The sequence below is a fragment of the Vicugna pacos genome, chromosome 11 (genome assembly GCF_048564905.1).
Source record: "Vicugna pacos chromosome 11, VicPac4, whole genome shotgun sequence".
In the NCBI taxonomy this organism is placed as follows: domain Eukaryota; kingdom Metazoa; phylum Chordata; class Mammalia; order Artiodactyla; family Camelidae; genus Vicugna; species Vicugna pacos.
In genome coordinates this window covers 25,804,416-25,824,162 of record NC_132997.1, presented here as the reverse complement: position 1 = coordinate 25,824,162, position 19,747 = coordinate 25,804,416, and the positions used below count along the sequence as shown (strand labels likewise).

The 19,747-nt window shown below is 48.9% G+C and overlaps 1 protein-coding gene across 5 annotated transcripts in view; it reads right to left on the bottom strand.

Annotated features, from left to right (window-relative positions):
• Positions 1-1,749: 1,749 nt before the first annotated feature.
• The window catches only part of SIPA1L2 (signal induced proliferation associated 1 like 2), a 194,934-nt gene continuing 176,936 nt past the window's right edge, over positions 1,750-19,747 (bottom strand). For 3 of the 5 annotated variants that reach the window (XM_072970955.1, XM_072970953.1, XM_072970954.1), the window contains exons 18-22: positions 15,313-15,444; positions 5,766-5,819; positions 5,126-5,249; positions 4,098-4,179; positions 1,750-2,305 (exon numbers count right to left, since the gene is read on the bottom strand). In XM_072970955.1, coding sequence (XP_072827056.1) covers positions 2,159-2,305; positions 4,098-4,179; positions 5,126-5,249; positions 5,766-5,819; positions 15,313-15,444 — 539 coding nt within the window. In that variant the 3' untranslated portion in view covers positions 1,750-2,158. The remainder of the gene's footprint in view (positions 2,306-4,097; positions 4,180-5,125; positions 5,250-5,765; positions 5,820-15,312; positions 15,445-19,747) is intronic. The other 2 variants (XM_072970956.1, XM_072970957.1) reach the window with 2 other exon arrangements.

Genomic DNA, 19,747 nt, shown 5'->3' with positions numbered 1-19,747 from the left:
CCTGGCCTGCTCTTTCTCCACCTTCCGAAGTCCCCCACCCACGGAGGTCTCCCCAGTCGCACAGCCCACACCTCCACTCTCGCCTGTAAAGAGGGACCTGCTGGAGTAGGTGTCCCTTTGGATTCTGATACAGACACATAGATCACACGGCCCGTGATGACAAGGCGGGGCTGGTCTTGGTCTCGGCTGGCTCCTCGGCCCGCGGCCGGTGTCTGGCACATACTGAGCAGTGGGAAGCCGGGAGGAGGGAGGCAGGCATCTACCTGGTCCCGGGTGCTCGGCTCTCCGAGAATTCGCATTCACTGGCTGCAGCCTAGAGCTGCACCTGTACCTCCTGGAGGGGGCGGCTTCAGGAGACAGCCTTGTGAAGTCGACTGCTACATCCGATGCAGGGACGTTAAGGGTATTTTTCAATGCAAGGCTGATGTGAATGAAACCCAGGGCAGAAATCCCTTGGAGGGTGAATTCTAGGAATCACTCTGCTTCCTCCCAATTCTCGATACGGTTTCTGTTCTCAGAAGGTGGAGAACTTTGTCCTGTAATTACTGTGGTTCCCTTCCCACTTTGACCCATGTGCTGTGTCTTCTTTCTGGCATACATTTGATTCAAATGTATGGTTGACCCCTTCCTGATCATTTTTCATATTCCTACTACTTTATCATGTTTATTTTCTTGTAAGCAAGACAAAACTCTTTGTGGAATAAGATGAAAACTTAAAAAAGGGCAACCTTTGTGAATCACTTGACTCTACCCTCAGTTTACCGAGCTGTACGATGGGAATCCCAGCACCTGGTAAGGGTACCACTGGGATTCAATGAGACGGATGAAAAGTGCAGAGAAGACTGTCTGGCATGCAGCAGGCAATCGTCAATACCAGTTACTCTTCACTTTAATCAGGTTGCGATTCTGCAGGAAGGCTACGTCGTATTCAGTACGGATTAAGATCCTCGAAGACCCAAAATAAATTCTCAGACACTCAGACCCATGAGAGCATCAAAATCTACATTCACCTGACAACACTGTTACTTATGTGGACTCTTTTAGACATTTATTTAAAAAAGCAGAATGTCTGTTCATCTCAGATCGAACAGATAAAAATGATAAAGCAATACAAACAACTTGTTACTAGCAGCATCCAGTTGTCAGACGGTCCCGCCCCGCTCCTCTCTTCCCTCCGGCGAGCTCGGTCTTCCCTGAGCTCGCTGCCACCCACACTGCCCTCCATCGTAGTGCAGGTGAAACCCAAGTTTATAAAATTAACAATTTAAGGTTAAATAAGCTTAAATAAGGGTGTCAAATACAAGATGCTTCATCAAAGCTTCTGTACAAAGATAAACAAACTTGGCATCGTACAGGTGGTTCCGCTGGGTCACGGCATGACGGGGGAGCTCTAGCCTGCAGGCAGACTGACTCTTTCTCAGCAGAGCGTTAACTATACAAAAGTGAACTAAAGGTTGAAGTGACTACCCAGTGAGCCATTTACAAGGCATATGTACTTTTTTTTTTTGAATCAGAACACTGTTATTAATTTTCAGGCACCGTTTGCTCCTGCAAATAAATAATTCTCTAAAGTAACTGCATTCGAACTCGTGTTAAACACATCAGTGCTGCTTCTCTGCACCCCCCCACCCCAACCCGACACGGCTTTTCTGACTATTCATTCTGCCCCTTTCTTATTGCTATGATAATGTGGCTGTGGAAATAAAACTACTGTACATCCAAAAAAATAGAGCACCTTTAACATTAAAGTATATGTCTGATTATTTGTTCTCACGTTTATTTTACAATTCTAAAGCCCAGACTGTGGTCAGTTGGTTAACATCTCTCCCGGGTCACCTGATACACAGGAAATAGAACCCAATTGTCTTCCTTCGTGAGGTAAGCCCACGCCAGACCTCCGTTCAGCAGCGTCTCAAAGGGCAAGGTCCACACCGGCCCCGGCGATGACATTCACCTTGACATCGGCCTTACATTCATCTCCGCAGGGCGCCGCTCTCCGCGCTCCCGACCCGGCTGGGTGATGCTGCGAGACAGAGGGGAACAGCACAAAGAGCTACGATTGGCTGGAAGCACAGCTGGAAACCGCATGTTGGCGACTGCGAGGGGACACCAGGGCCCCCCCCCCCCGGGGGGGCTCCCTGGCGGGGCGGTGGCCCGGCTAGGGCTTCTTGTCGATGGTGTTGAAGAACCAGTCGGTGAACTTGCGTAGCTGGGCCGTGGCCGTCTGCGACTCCTCCTGCAGCCGCAGGTTGTCCTGTCGCAGGTGCTGCACCTCTGCCTGCAGCACCGCCTTGTCCTGCTTCTCCTGCGGGGCGGGGACAGCCGGTCAGGGGCCTGATGACGGACACAGGGTCCCCCCCAGCTGCGCGCGAGAGCCCTTACCCTGCCTTGTTACTGACTTGCTTACGTATTCCTTGAGGGGAGAGGAGAGCTGACTTCCTCACCAGTGACTTGCCTGCTCCTGTTTTCTACCAAAAATTGGGGGGGGCTGCGGGGTGGGGGGGCACACACTTTTTCCTTTCCTCCAACTTTGCTCCCAATGGAATGGACACAGTGGTTCTACGCAAGGCTACACATCATGGTCCATATTATCCTCTATCCAGAAAAGGGGGGCTGATGAGAAGTTAAAGTGACAGCCTTGGATGGGAGTGCAAAGCTTTCCGGGAGACCCTCCTTACTAGACAAGTCAGCATCGGCTTAGCTGTGACCCTGGGATGTTTATAATAACCTAAGTAGGGAGGTTGTAAAGCTTTCCCGGTACAGTGTATTTCCACAATGACCTTCAAAGTCTGCCATGAAAAACTATGTAAAAATAATCAAGATTTTTCAGAAGATTCACATCTGGAGTTTCCAATAGAAGGTAACAAAAATATGTAACCATGCAAGCTTGCCAAAAGGGTTGTCTTGCCCCAGAAAGAGACAGAAGTCATTGTCACAGTGCCACATGTGGTATTTTTTAAGGGAGGTGACTGGATAGCTAAGACGGGCAGACGCACCTGCAGCCCATGTGCAGGGCAAGCCAGGCCTCTTCAGGAGACTGGGCCCCTCGGCACGTCCGGCTCTGCCCTCGGAATTTGCTTCTATCTCATCTGTCCTCAGGCTGTCCCCAACACCACCTGCCTCATCTCTCCACCAAAGACACGGGTCCCCAGAGGCTGGCATTAGAACTGACCACTGACTCGGCCCACCCAGGTCCTGTCTCTCCTCAGTCACTACCAGGAACCCAAGCTCCGGTTCACTCCCAGGAGGCACTGGGACACTCACTCCCAGCCTGGCCCAGATGCTCCCACGTCCCTGCTCCGCTCAGGGGCCCAACTCTCCACCACCCCTCAGCATTATTTCCTTCCCAACTGGATCATTTCCACCAGCTTCTGTGCCCGCTGGATTTCTCCCTTCCTCTACAAACAAAGGCCTTCCCACAGCACTCCCCGCTCCCACCGTCACCCTCCAGTTACTGTACCCTGTCTCATTTCCCTGGATGACAGAGCGGCTACCTAGCACAGCGCTGATGATCCAACAAGAGCTTGGCCAACAACTGTGGAATGAGTTACTGAACATCTTTCGAGGACCAACCATGCAGAGGCTGATGGGTAGACCAGAAGTTCCAAGGGGTGTGGTGCTCAGTGTGAGGACAGCTGCTTGGGGAGATCAGGCTTTCTGGCAGCAAGGAGCTCCTCTTAGGTCCGCTCATAATTCGTTGGTGCAAGTGATAACTCACTAAACTGAAAACTGCCAGCCTGCTGCGTTTCTACCTCATTCTGAAGACTGGCCATCCAAGGGCTCATCCCTATTCAGTCAGAGCTACAGTGACCTTGTGTCCCCTCTGATGAAATACAGTAGTTGTGGGCAAGAAGATGGAATCAGACCTCCTTTATTGTTGGGTTGTGATTAGGGCGGTTATTTTTGAGTTCTTCATTTTTATTGCTAGTGGTTAAAAGGGGTTGATTGTGCAAGAGAAAGAATTTTTTTTTTTAAATGGAGGTACTGGGGATTGAACCCAGGACCTCAAGCAAGCTAAGAACACACTCTACCACTGAGCTACACCCTCCCCACAACAGAAAGAGTTCTGATCTTGGACTTTTAATAGATTGCAGTACCTTGCGAAGGTCGGTCTGCAGCTGCCGAAGAATCAGCTCCAGCTGGTTGACTTTACCCGTCAGTGTGGATGGAGACTGCTCCCTAGCAAGGAACGAAAGGCTTAGAGACTCGGGAATGCTGAAATCAAGACATTTCATCCAGAATTTTCATTGGTGACATTTTCGTGTAAGAAACTGTGTCATGTGCTCAGAGCCCAGCAAGAAAATAAATAGTATTATGTCAGATTTTGAAAGTGAACACATTGCTGCTTTAGCGGAAAATTCCTCCTGGGTCTCTGTTGATTTAAAAAGGGATTCAGAATGTCTACAGACATATACAGGGGTAAGAAAACGAAAGATAGGTGATCTAAACGCATTTAGGCAGCTGGGATTAGATAGACCAGCACAAAGTCCTGGGAACCAGATATAGATGCAATTTCTCCAATTTGCCTTTCTCTGCCCAGGAATTAGCAAGAGTCTCATTACCAAGATGAACGTGCAAGTTATTGGTAACTCATGCTGATAGAAAAGCTGGAATTCGGAATCGATGACACTAGTAGAGAACACACATACCTTGGGAATCAAGAACACAGGGACAGAGAGGGCTGGTTCTTGACACACCTCGGCGGGAGGCACGAGGCTGGGTGGAGGACCAGGGCACTGGAGGACGTGAGCCCTCAACAGGTGGAAGGCTGATGGGCCAGGTGTCCCTGTCCAGTGCTGCAGTGATGAGGTGGCAGACACTGACCTGGGGCCACACCTTCCCACTTGGTCAATGAGCCTCCCCACCAAAGGCATGGGCACCTGTCTGTCCCCCTGGATCTACCACCATGCTCTCCAGGGAGCAGAGCAGTTACGCTGCCAAGCTCCGTCCACCCCAGCAGGGCAGGGAGCTAAGTCAGGCAAGCTCAGTCCCTTTTCTGGATCCTGAAGGACTAAGGAAAGGCAGGTGGAAATGGTAGCCTTGTTGGCCTAGGGTGAGCCGAATCCCTGTTCATCACTGGAGCCTGGGACAGTGGGAGGGAGGCAGTCCACGGGGGCTCACGTACCCAGTTGTGTCCATGAAGTCTTTGCCACTGCCTGGATCGACACATAAAGGCAGCTCTGGGGCCCCTTCCAGGTCCTGTCCCTGTCGCATGTCTGTCAGGGTACAGAAGGATGCCACTCTCTGGTCTGGGGGTGGGGGGACACACACAGAGAGAAGGCTTGGTAACAGCCACAAAGCACTGCTTCTTTGTGGAAACGAATAGTTACTAAACAAAACCTCCCCCTCCTCCCTCCCGTCAGTCATCAAACGAAACAAAGAAAAACAAACTCAGGCAAGCCGCTGACAGTCAGAAAGCACGACGATTGGCTGTCCTCTGGGCTGCACGGCATACGCACATCGCGGCCAAGGGGACAACTGGCAGACGCTGGTTTTGCCAGAGCCAATCTGCTTCCTCCTGCCCACAACCCCAAGAAAGGCCAAAGCTGCCAGCTGTGCATGAAATCACGGTGCTGAGTGATGACTTGGCGGATTGTCAGAACCAAGGAGAGGACCTCATCCTTGAGACATGATGGCCCGGACACATCTCCCTTAGGCGTCCCCAACCCTCCGCGCTTCCATAACCATGCAGACGTGCAGACATATGAAATATGAAGAAAAGGTTATGGAGCACTAAGAGCCCACGATCAGCTCCAGACGATCACCTAGATAGGACGGGTGGTGACAGGGCAGCCCGAACTCTTCATCTGAGTCAAGACCTGAAATAAGATTTAGAATTTTCCTATGAACAGGAACATCTCTGCTCACTTGAGCGTCTCTGGGGCTCACATGAGCCTCAAGTGATGGGATCCTATGCAACACAGCTGCGTGTGCACACTGCACGTGTGGACACGTGCGTACATGTCTGCGTGCGTACGTGTTGTGCTAAACCAAGAACTGCCCCTGAGAGACGCATTATGCAGTGCCAAATGAGGTGGTTAGATCACCTGGTCCATGTGTAACGGTTCTGGCTTTGTGCACAACAGAGATATGTGTGGCATGCAAGCCCGACTGTAAGGACATGTGACCATTTTGGATTTGCTTAAATGACCCGCTCCCTGAACGTAAAGATGGTAGTGGTGAGGGAGATTAGCTACATGTTCTCCCTAAAACCCTGTGAGGACGATCTGAGGGGCACAGGGTTTACAGCAGTAGCAGCAATGATCGGCAGGACCACCCCACCTGAGCACAGGGCCATTTCTGTTCTTGGCACCAGTGACTTCACATCCAGCGTTTTCCAGAGCCAGGCAGGAAAGGGAATAGAATGTTCTTTGGAACGGGCACCAGACTGGCCCAGCTCTGGGCACTGAACACTGACACAAGGACACTGGCCCAGAGGTGCTGAATGGCATGCAGAAAAAGTCCTGCTTTTGAGCGAGGAGAGGTGAGAACCAGGGACGCGTCTAATCACCCGCCCCCTCCCCATCTCCCGGTGCCGGAGCACAGGTGCTCATCCACAGTCAGAGTCCGAGGGATACAGCAGGTGCATTCCTGCTGCAGCGTCTTTTCACACGATTTGATTAATGGCTGAGAAACTGCACTTGGGTCCGTGTCAGGGGGGTTCTGTTCTTAATTTATCCCACTCTGTCTCCCTCTGGCTGCCGGACTAGGCTCCTAATGAGGCTACCTGCCTGTCAGGTTTATGGAGGGTCATGCGCTTCCCGTTAATTAGAGAGGATGGTGGAGGGGCCAGGAGCCCTGGAAGGACCCCGGGCTGCAGTGCCACGGGCTCCGAGCTGGAGGCACCGACAGAGACCCGGCCCTCCTGCAGCTGTGCTGAGCGCCCCACAAGATCAGTCACACAGCAGGGCCCCCACCCCACGTCCCTGTCCTACATCATGACACCTCGACAGCCACGACAGGTACCCAGGTGTTCTTCAATCAACATTCCTATAAAGCTTTTGGGGGTCCCTCTCCATGCTTTGTACCCTCTACAGGACAACAGAAGTTCTGTGACTCCATTTCCGAGAGATGTCGTGCTCCCAACGTGGTTGACTAGCAGGGTTTTTGCCTGTGACGAAATAATTTGTGAATTTAAATTTACAGCATGATTTGGGGATTGCCGACTTTCACCTCCAACAGGATGTGACTGGTGGAGGTGGGGCAGGAAGGAGGGGGTGCACTGGTCCGGGGGAGGCAGCTCTGGGGAGGGCTGGGAGGGTCTGGGCTGCTCTGCAATGACCCCAAACCAGGGAACACCTTGCCCTTAAAAAGGTGAACAGAAGATGCATTTTCATTCCACGGTAAATTTAAGGACTGCCAAAAAGGAGTGTCAAAAAAAAAACAAACAAACAAACTTAAATCACCTTTTCAGGGAGATCCACAGATTCATCCATATTTTATACAACCCAGTGATAATTCGGTTAGTTTCTATCTTTCTTTATCTATTTGATTCTGATGGTTCAGTCTCAGTATCTCCACGAAAACAGCTCGCTTCATCTTTTACTGTAATTGATAAAATATCCGTATATTTGAAGACACAGAACTTGCTACTGGCAGCCAGTCAAACATTCCTCGGGGAGAAACGAGGTCCTACTGGTCAGGAGGCAAGACGCCAAAATGCGCGCTTTGCCAGCAGCGTCATTTCACAAAGAGGATTTCACTTGGAGTCTGAAAGGCCTGGGAGGCTGAAATGCAGACAGAATGCTACTTGATTAAGTACAGACACTGAACTACTTTGTAAAACAGCTAATCTTGTGACAGTTTCCAGTGGAAGCTTTATTTCTCCACAGCTGACTTCTGTAACGATAAATAGTAACTGAGCGATCACTGCTGTTGGACTGAATGGCAGAGAAAAAACTGTAAGAAAAGGGAGGCTCGGAGTATGAATTTCGTGTAAATGTGAGCGCCGCAAAGATCCAGTCTCCCACAAGCTACAGGTTTGTTTGTTCCTCTTCTGTTCTTTCCAGTGCAGGCAAATTCGGCTCGGGGGCGGGGGAACATGAGGCATGGCTTACACGTAGGGCAATCCTTCCCTTGATGTAATCTTTAAAAAACCTTATTTCAGTGTCAGTTTCTTCTTTTAGTGCATTTAGCACTAAATGAGAGGATGAACAGTCTGCAGGCTCTTTCTCATCACTACAGAACTGAGATGGTACAGGCACAATAGCGGCCTGCAAATAATCCCCACGACCCGGGATAAGCCGCGTGGAGCACATCGCAGAACCGTAAGGCCAGGCCGGCATCGGGAGGGATCAGTGCCGGGGTCGATTAGCCATGTCTGCTGCGGGCCAGGTATCTGCTGCATGCGACATGCGAGCCGGAGGCTGGATGAAACCACACGAGTTTCCACAAAGCTGTTCTGATATACATCTTTGCTACAACCACAAATTACAGAAAAGCTAGGGCTCCGTAGCTACCTGCAGGAAATCAGAGGTTCTGATTCTGACAACCGTGGTCATCAGACTGTAGGAAGTTGACTTAACGGACCCCCAGGAAAAAAAAAAGTTACACAGAAAATATCTTGATTTAGGCTTTTTACAGCCTATTTCTGAATGTAGGAAGGTAATGGTCTAGAATCTGAGTAATGAGCAAAGGAAAGCTCTGGGGTTGTTCCTTTTCAAATTTTTTAATTTGTGGTTTATTTATTTTGGGGGGAGGTAATGAGGTTTACTGATCGATTTATTCACATGCTCTACCACTGAGCTATACCCTCCCCTGGGAATTACTTTACATCTTATAACTTTTGAAGAAGAGACTCTACCTCCCTCCCCAGCTTCCCGGTGGGACCCACAGGCAGCTTTCCTAGTTGGGTTTGTTCACCTGACCACTCGGGGGATGAATCTCTCCGTTCCTTGGCCCCCCATACCTTGCTCATTCTACGTCCTAAAGGAAATCGAAAGCACCGCGAGGGTGACAGATGACGTCTCCCTGTAGAACGCCGATGCAAGTGTTGTGCTGGGGTTCTGCCGTGAGTGCAGAGGGTCACACTTCACCGCCCCCGACAAAACCTGGCACACACGAAAAGAAGCCGGAACTGGGGCTTGGCCAGTTTTCAAGCCTGATGGTCACAGGAGAGGGGAGCGGGAGGCCTGGACCCTGGGGAGAAAGGCTCTCTGCATATGATTCACCTCCCTCACAAGCCCACTGAAGGAGTTTTCAATGTTTAGACCTCAGTTTCCGGGGTAAAGTTTGGTTATCCATCTTTCGCTTCTTAACTAATTTTTAATAATGCTGCATTGCATTTCTCCAGTGGAAGCTTCTCTATTCTCTGGAACCACTGCCAAGGAAGCATGTTCTCAGGAATTAGATTTCTGGTCAAGGGGTGGGTTTTTTTTTTTTTTTTTGCTCTTGCTACATATTGTCATAGCATTTGAACAAAAAGATGGATCATGTTGTAATCTTTATAATGATACCAGCTGTAGGTTCTTCATAGCTTCCCAGAGCTGCTGTGTCGTTTTTCAGACTCAAAAGGTGTGAGCTGGTAGCTGGTTACCATTTAAAGTTACACGTGTGGTTGAACATTTTTCAAGTCCTTATTGACTTGCGAGCCTTCCTTTGGTCTGAGCATCCCTGTGCCTTGATCGTATGTTTATTAGGCATTTGGTAATTTTTTGCTGGTCAAGTTTCTTCATTCACTTGTGATACCCTGGTTTTATCCAGTGCCTTTATTACAAATCTTTCTCCAGAGTCCCCAATTTCCCTTTTTATTTGAATGTTCTCTTGCTGGTTAATAAAAGATCTAAATATTTAAATACTTTTATCTGGTCATATTACATTTTGTATGTTCTCTCATGACCCTGTGATTAAGGCACTGCCATGCTTCCAAAACGTTCATCTTTCCTCTTTTTATTTAAATTATTTTTGTGGGAGGAGGTAATTAGGATTATTTATTTAATGGAGGTACTGGGGATTGAATCCAGGACCTCATGTACGCTAAGCACGCGCTCTACCACTGAGCTATCCCCTCCCACTCTTTCCTCTTTTTAGAATTGACTTTTCTAATTCCTTAATCCAAATGGAATACTTATATCCTATTTCCATTTAAGTTGTAAATACACTCAGATTTCAGTCTAGGCTCTGTTTTTCTTTTCCTTCAAAAGGGTTCATTTCTATTTTTTGAATCATTATCATGCTGTTTCTATCATTACTGGCTTATAATAAACTTTTTTTGCTGAACATGGTTCATCTGTTTTCCAAATGGGTGTGGATATCCTTTAGATATCTGAACAGAAATTGTACCAAACCTGTGAATTAACTCAGGAAGAATCTCATCTTCCACGTGTGATTTCTATCCATTCCTTTCCTTCCATGTGCTAGATCAAAGTGTCTAACAGTTATCCAAGTGTCTGGTGCTTTCTCTCACTATAATTCCAATGATGACTTAACTCTCAAAGAATTTATAATAAGTGGCTGTTTTGCACACACCACCCCTCACACTCGGAAGTAGAGCCACTTCTACCCTGGGAACTGGGCTGGCCTTGTGACTTTCTCTGTCCAATAGCATGTGGTGGATCTAATGTTCTGGGTCTTGAAAACCCCCAAACCCCCCAAAACTCCTGCTTTTGCTTTCCTGATTCCTTCAGCCACATGTGAAGAAGCACAATTACCCTGCTGGAGCCCAGGGTCCAGCCGGACCCCAGCTGTTCCAGGTACAGACATGTAAGCAAGGTCACCTTCCTGCTCCAGTCCCAGCTGAGCTCCCACTGAACACAACTGCATGTGTGCCCTCAGCTGAAACCAAAGGAAGCAGGAGAACCACTCAGCTGAGCCCAGCCACCCCACGGAATCATGAGCCATCACACACCATAGTTGCTTTCAGGCAAAAATTTGGGGGTGGCTTGTTATCCAGAACTAGATAACTGAAAAAATGAACTAGGCTTTGAAATGAGGCTTATAAAATATGAAATACACTTTTAAAACATCTCACATACTTAATTTTATTATTTCTAATAATCTTTCTTAATTTTGTATTTTCTAGATATAGAATCATACTTATAAATATTTCTTTACATTCAAGATGTACTCCATTTTTTTTGTATTGCTTACTTAAATGTCCAAGTTTCCAGTACAAAGTTAAAGGACATGGTCTCCAAGGACACCATGTTTAGTTTTTGGACTTACAGGATCTGCTTGAAAACGTTTTTCCATTAAGTGTAACTATTTGGAATAAAGTAGATATTCTTTGTTAGGCTGTGAAAGTATCTCTCAAAATGTTATTTTTATTAGAAACAGGTCCTAATTCTATTAGAAACAGGTCCTAATTCTATTACGTACACCCTTTTTGGGAAATTGGTATCATTTAATCACTTCATTTACTGTAACTTATTATAACGAAAAGTTTTTCTTTTATTAAACCAGCTAACTTCTTGCCAATAACAACAGATATGTTTTTAATTTACTAATGAGTTTCATCTAAGCCTCCTCATGTCAATATTAATGACTAGGACGGTCTTCTTTTAAGACATTTAAAAATTTTTCTTTTTTGTGTGTTATCAGGAAAGAATCCTATTATGCAAAAATGGTGATAATACATCTCAAGAAAAACTTATACAAAAGCATCATCATTCTCTTCAACTTTAAAAAACAATTAACTGTATTAGTTTCAAGTGATATTTGGGATTTGGAGATACTCTTGCACAACTTTTTCAACGCCCTCCATGCATCAGTCGCCTACTGTTTCTTACGGTCCTTCTCCCCATTTTCTTGTAAGAAATATCCAATTATCTTATTCCTCAGACTTATTTCTATATAGGAGTAAACTGACATTCCTAAATGTTCTTTTAATCTCTCATGTATTTGTTAAAACGAATCTCCTGTCTCATTTCTAGTTTTGTTCATTTGTACTTTTCATTTTTTGATCAAATGTATATCGGTATACCAATATTTAAAGAAAAACTGATCACTGACTTTATGAATTCTACTGAAATTTTAATTGCCAGTTTTTAAAGAAAATCATTTGATTTATTTTCTTGTTTTCTGTCACCACTTCTGCAGAATTTTTTCAAACTACAGTTAAGTCAATTTTCCTGGTTTTAATTTTTCCATTTAAATAAATGTTTCGGAAGCAACACATTTTTGTTTAAGGACTTTGAGCTGCAGCCCAGGTACTTTAACAGGCAGTCTCTTTTTCATCTTTGCTTACTAAAAAAGAAAAAAAAATGCTCTTATCATAGTCTTTAAATCTCCCTAGCACAATTATCATTAGAGTTACAATTAGAATGTTCTGAATGGTTAGGGTTTTTTAGTTTGTGTTTGGTCTTATTTTCCTGATTTAATTCTCTCTTCGTGCCTTGTGCTGGGAGGTGTGGTGGAAATGTTCCTTCTCTTTAAGGGAACACAGGATTCTTGGAGACCTTCCACCCCAATAATACTGTGACCTCATCCCCTGTGCACCCGTGGAGTTTAAACATATTTAAGCAGCTGTGCTTGGGGCAGACTGATTCAGTGCCTCTGCTCTCCTCTTGAATAGCACAGTCAAACTAAATTCTTAAACTCATGCATCCAGCGTCCCTTTTAGCTCTTAGACAAAGGGGAATACATCTTTTGTCAAAGCGTGGAACTTAAATGTAGCATCAGTGGGGAGGAGGCATGTCCACTGGGAATGAATGATGCTATTGGATTATATGAGGGTCATGGGACCACAATCCAACAGGCAGACACATCCCATTTTTAAAAGCCTGTTTTCAGATGCACTACTTACGTCAAAGGATGGACGCAGCCTTATCCCAGAGCGGCCTGAGCTCAACAAGGCATCTTGAACTGCCTTTATTAGTTTGTAACAATTAAACAGGCACACAGTGGGGGGCCTGGGGACTATCTTTTCTTCATGATCTTTAGTCTAGCTCAGAAATGGCGTTGAGAAGTGGTACAAAAAGATCAAACCACAAGCAGGGCAACTGGGTTGTCTCGGTGAAGACATTTTTCTTGAAAGTGCTAAGGGTACTGATCACAGCCAGCGATCACATCACGCGGGCTCACATCAAGAGTGCAGCTGATACTGATACAAAGAATCTGATTAGCCAAACGTCTGGAGTTGCAAATTCTTGAATTTTCCTGAGCTGACCATTGTCTGCAGGAGGTGTGTTACCCTACAGAGTAGCACCGGAAATTACTAAGAATTTTAAATACGACATCAACTCTTTCTGTATTTCCCATAAGTGTTGTTTGCAAAGTCCAGAAAGGTCAGATAACCGAAGTCCTCTCCCCTGACCAACAGAATCCCACGTGGTTCCTGTTTAACTCAGGTACCACTGCGCCGGAGGCTCTGGCTAGCTGGGGTTCCTCTGCTTTTTCTCCTTGGTCTGAAGGTGCCAACTCCCGCCCTGGCTTCCAACTTCAGCTCAGGATGAACCGAACTGCAGAACTGGAGGGTGGAGGGCTGGAGGAAGCCTTCCACCTTCTCAGGCAAAGGCCTTCATTTTATAGATGAGCCGGCTGAAGCCCAACAAAGTGTGGAGTCAAGTGACCTGTCCTAAGGCCCAGAGCCCAGCAGCAGGGCTGCAATTATGACCAGAACACGTGGATGGGCAATTCAGTCACTGCTGCGTGCGCCATCTTGCTTTCTCAACTGCCCACCCAAAGCCCAGCTCCTGGAAAGGATCGATTTCATAGCAGTGATTTTATTCTGAAGGGGGTAGAAGGGAACAAGCCAAGACACAAATGAAGGTGGAGATAAAGAGATTATCTATTGTTTTAAAGCAGAAAAATGAACACAAAATGCAAAAGGACCTCATAGGTTAAAAATTATGCCATGAGCTGGGACAGCTCAAGGCTGCAAAGGACCCAGTGTATTTTATACCCACTGGCTCCTTTATGCCAACTCATCTCGTTTTCTCTTGCTGTATGTTTGATAAATAAAGATACATTTAAAAAGCAGCCTTCCCTTGAGAAACTCATCACCTAATAAGAAGTGACAGGGACGTGAATAATGTAGAGTTGAGCATGGTAAGCACTGTGCAAATATGTATGCAGTGGGGGGACAGAGAAGGCAGGGGAGATGTTCTGACACTCTCTGAGGGCAGAGCGACAACAGTGTGTACAGAACATGTCAAGGAACATGCTGCCCCATCCCACTTGGCTGGCTCTGGACATAGGGGAGACTGTGCTCCCACCCTCTGGGGCTGGGTCACATTGGGGCCAGTGCTGGGAGCCCAGGAAAACAGCCAGGCCATGGGCCCGGGGCTTTTACAACACATACAACCAACTTCTGGGCGGGAGAAAGGAAGGCTGCCTCCCTGACCAGGCGAGGCATTCTCCAACCAAACGTCTCTCATCCGCTGGCGTCGATACCAACTTACGGGAGACGCCCACCGCAGGCCTGCTGAGCCGGGGAGGCCCGTTAGTGAGGCTGTCAGGGCAGCAGCCCTCCACCTGCTGCAGCAGCCTGACTTCAGGGGCGCCTGCCCCTCCCTGTGGGGCGGCTGTGAACACAGAGCCCCTCTGGGATGCCCCGACCCAGACACAGGGCAGATTCTCAAACAGGGCCCTAAATCTAGCCTGCCCCCATCGCGGGGTTCCTGCTGGTCACCCAGGAGCAGAGGCTGCAGTTGTGGGAAGAGTGTAGCAGCAAATGGCAAGAGGGTCACAAGTCAGGTCCCCAGGGTCCCCTATACCCACATTAGGTCCCAAGGATGCCCACGAGGCAAGCATCCTCTTGGTGGTGGCCCTCTCGGTCTGCGAGTTGGAGAAAAGCTTTTCCCTATGGAGCAGCCTCCCTTCTAACACTCACAGCGCCAGACACGGTGGGAGGCAGCAGGAGGGCCCTGGGCGTGAGCCGACCCCGCCCCGCCCCTGACCGCCCGGCTGGAGGAGGGAGCCGAGGTCCGGACAGGGAGCCCTGCTGGGCCAAGCAGGCCACGCGGCGTCTGCATGGACCTCCAGCCACCAGATGCCCCGGCCTGGGCTTGTCCTGCCAAGCAGGGCAGCTCAGGACCTTAGAAGGGCCTTCCCCTCCTCCCTCACCTCATCACACAGGGAGGAAAGACAGGATCTGCATCCTGGATCCACATTCCAGGAAAGAAAACAGAGGTGGAAGAGGAGAAGGGGCTCCCGCCAGGTCACACCTGGTGCCTGACGTGGAATCGGGTTTGGGATCCTCTGCCCCTTGTTTATTTCGAGAAATGCCTGAGTCTCCCTATGGAAATGCCTTCAGTCTCGGCTCAAGCCGCCCCGTGTGTTCCTCCTCCTGGAAGACGCGCAGAGCATCCACCCAAGGACCAGGACGACCCCTGCGTTGCCACCCCCCGCCCTGGAGGAGGCTGGGGTCTTTACCTTCAAACGCCCGGGCAGCGTCCACGAGGTGGGACCAATCTAACCCCGTGGCCGTGTCCGGAAGGGGCATCAGGCCAGGATCTGCGCACTTGGACTTATCCGATATGGACCCATCGGAGAACCAGAACTCATCTAAACAGAAACAAAACCAGAGCATCAGTCAGATCGCAGCACGGGTACCGGAGGGGCCCAGCGAGCTTCTCCTAAAAGATCTCCTGCCCCAGTAAACAAGGAGACACAGCGCCGCAGTTACCCAGAGACACACCGCCAGAGAAACAAGCTCCATGGAAGGGCCAAGACCCCCAGGTTCACTCAGAGGCTGGCCGGCAGGCGGGGCCGGGCGTGAGGATGAGGACTGCGCCTTCGCAGGTACCCAAAAAGCAGAGGTGCACCTCCCCGGGGTGGGCTTCTCCCCAGGGCACGGCCCGAGTCCACCCAGCTGCAGGACCGTGCCCTGCTTTCCTCGGGGTGACCCCCACTATGTGACGAGTGTCGCAAGCCTCTACTGTAAAAAGGGTTTGGTTTGCTCTCTCTCCTGGTGGTTTAAAAAACTTCCCAACCAACACAGTTATCTAAGCTGAGTGTCGCATATTCTGGGTGCCTCGAATATCCGTCTATTACAAAAATGCAGAAAGACTCTCTTTGCTTTCTTTATTAACAGACGGGAGTGAACGGGAACGGTATTTTTCCATGCTATACACAAAAATGGTGGCTGGATTACATTTTGGACTTCATAAGCTGGATTGATCGCTGGCTAAACCAGAAATTTCTCCCCATCCCACACCGAACGTTTGCAAGTCATCCTTTGACTGGACGAGTGAACCTTTTACATTTTTCTTCTCCTCTTTAAACTCTGGGTATATGACCTGAAATGTTTACGTCACTGATAATACTGGTTGTTAAAAGACTCGTTCGGCATCTGAGGGCAAATTTTCTGAAGGCTTCAACTGGACTTTCTCTAATATGCCTTTTTCGAACCTGCCCAAAATGTGGCGTGCAGCTGCTGCGGACACATCTGACTAATTAAACCAATCAAAGCGATGACCACCTGGCTGTCTGAGCCCGCAATTAAGTAAGGGACGTAATTAACCAAATGCACCTGTGATTTTTGCTCCCCCATCCTTTGGGGTGGCCGCGAGACGCTGGCGTCTGGGCTAGGACACAGCGCACTTGTGACGTGGCCTGGAAGGACACTGACACCCACCCTCCTGACATCCTTCACAGGACGAACCTCCCCAGGTCCCGCCGTGACCCACAAGTTTAAGGTTCAGCCCGTGGGCAGAAAGGTCAGGAGGCCCAGGGATCCTCAACCACGTGCCAATCATGTCCTGTCTCCCAGATACATCGGCTGCTTTGCTTTTTAATGCAGGTTTTCTGTGCCAAGTGTAGAGACGTTATTTGACTCGGTGGCAATTACTTTTGCCACTGACTTCCCTTCTGTTCAGGAAGAGAGTGTGTTGCAGCTCCGTGATGGGTGCCCCAGGCCGGCCCCTCACCCTCTGCCTCTCCTTCCCTCCCTGGAGAGGAAAACAGTGGGGGGGAAATTCACCTAAATGGACGTTCATACAGAAAGTGCACTCTTGGTCATGTTTTGCTAAGATACGCCAGCTTGCGGATTTTTCTTTGCCTTTACGAACAAATAATCCTTCCCTCGAGCTTCTGGCATCTTAAAGCCTAAAATCAACCCTGAGACACGCTCTGTCCGCCTGCTCCCCCAGCACCGCCGGTCAGCACCCTGACCGCCTCCAACGGGAGGAGACAGAGAGGAAACTAACAGGGCACGAGGGGAAAATGCGGCCCGAAAGGAGGGCTGGGCTCAAGCCCCTTGTCCCCTCCTCATTCCTGTCCCTCCTCCGGCCGTGGGCTCCAAAAGCCACCTTCCCCAAACACCCCGCGGGGTATTGACAAAGGACATCTGGCCGTCTTGGGTTAACGATCGGAGCTTTGATGATTCTAAGCACCCTGAAGTTCCATGAGCTGTGGCACGAATCTGAATCGTGGTGGCCGGGAAGCTGCTGTCCAGGCACAGTGATGTGGCAGCAAAGGGGACCCCGCTACCCGCATAGCAGGGCAGGCCAACAACTCTGCAGGCATCTCCACCTGCTGCCCTGTACACAGCTCAAAGTGGCACTGAGGACTGCGATCTGGGAAAGTCGAGTGTCACAGCCAGGAGCAGGCCTTGGGCATCCTTCCAACCTCCTCCAACTTTCCTGGAGGACCAGGGAGCCAAAGAAGGGACGCTGTTTGCGATATTTCCTCTTTCTTACAAACGATGACCTGTTGTCAGTGGGACTTTCGTGTTTATTTAATGCTGTGGAGCCAGCAAGGGCGATAGGTAAGCTGGAGAAGATGCCCTTTCTCAGGAGAGCGTTTAGAGTAAGATCCACTCAGCCATCAGTGGTGTGTTTATTAAACGCCGACTGCATGCTTGTGATGGGGCTGAGCAGCAGGTAAGATGGACAAGACCCCTCCTCTCACAAAGCTGACATCACACACGACAGGGAAAGAGAATAAACGAGTAAACAGGTCTCTCAAAGAAAACCACACAGGGAGACGTGCCCGCAGAGGCTGGCGGCGGTTTGGGGGAAGGCCAATCCGAGGAGGTGACAGTTGCCAGGACACAAAGGAGAAGCGGCCGCTTAAGGAAGGGCACAGATCCGGGAGAAAAGCTCCACGAAAGCATGGATTGAAGGCCAAATCCATCATCCTTCAGTACGCAGGAGGAGCCTAGTGTCAACGACTGTCACCTTAAACAAAGTAAGAGCCATCGAGATTCCTCTCTGAATTATTGCTTGGAGAAATCATACAACTGGGAAAAAATCACACCCCCCACCTTTTTTTGTTAGGTCTAAGACTCCAAACCACCCAGAATCCTTCCTATTACTTTGAGGTGTCACTCCTGCAATTGCCCCGATTGCTTCCTCAGCATCCTCTGTATTCCAGGGACCACCAGGTACTGTATTAGCACCTAGGGATGGACGGAATGAACAATAAGACGCAAGCTCTGCCCTTGAAAGCCGTCAAGGAGCAGGTGAGTCCTGTCGGTGCCGGTCTGGGGGCCTGGGTCAGGCAGGTGTGCACCCTGGCAGCCGGGGGAGTGTTTTCTGAATTTTCCAGCTGGGGAAAGAGAGGCATGACTTGGGAATAAGAGCCTGTTATTTCAAGGTTTGGTCTCCCAGGCCAGTGTTACAGGCGCCCACACGGCTCCTCTGGCCATTCCAGGGTAGAAGGGGACTCACAGATCCCGAGGGGTGGCTCGCATGCAGGCACTGCTGCCCGGGCCTCCGCTCTTGGGCTCCCATGTGCATCTTGCAGCTTCCTGTTTGTTCACCCCGACCATGAAACCCCGGGGCCCATCCTGATCGATCTGACTTCCCTGCTGTTGTTATAAAGGCCCAGGAGCCTTCCTGACAGCACTTCCTGGTGGTCACAGAGCTGAGGTTTCCCAGTGACTCTCCAGAAACCGGCGGACGTTTATTACTGGGAAGACCAAGAATATTGGAAAAAAGAGGAAGAGATGTGACACCGAGTCAGAGAAAACCCTGCCTCTGTCGGTGCCAGCTGAAGCCAGGGTGACCCTTCTGGGGCGGACAGCTCATCACACTACGGCATCTGCACTGGAGTCTGTGGCATCTCGTGTGGGTACTAAATTATAAGGAAAGTACTAATTTTTAAAATTTATTCTAGCCCCCACCACCCCACATTTAAACTTCCAGGGGCACCCTTTATGGGAGCCTAGGTCACAACTATAGATTTGTGAACACATACAACCTAATACTCTGTTTTTATTTTTCAGAACTTCAGAACTCTTGTTAGTCTATCTGTGTAAGACTTCCTCCATTCCTTGGAGAGTGTTGATCTCCATGCCATAAAAAATCAGGGATTCTCTTGAAACACGCTATAAACCTGCCAATGGTTGGACTGCACTGAATGAAGCCAGGTGACCACGTGGTCATGGAGAAGGATGCTAGCATGCTAGTCAATATCACTGGTTTTCTGGTCTGTGAATTGGGGGTCAAAATGGCCATGCCCCATTTTTTCCCCCCTATCTGGGCCACTACAGAAATTCTACTCTGGAATCCAATGATGGAAATCAAGGCCTCAAATGCAATGCAGAAATAGTTCACGATTATTTTCAGTTGCTCAAGCCAGTCGTATTTTTGTACCTCTGAGTCAAGGACATCATGACGCAGCACACTGAGGGACTTCACAGGAAATATGTATGATCATGACATGAGTCACATGCAAAATGTGTTTGCTAAGTAGCTGTCTCCCGAGGTTGGATTAAGATCCTGCTCTCAGGAGAGGCAAGATTCTGAGACAGGTGCAAATTTGAGACACGTAAGAGCGAAAACCATCTGGATGAGAAACCTGGGATGGGATAATTCCATGCAGAAAGGGTGTGGTGATGTGGTCTTCTGAGATTCGCTGTGAA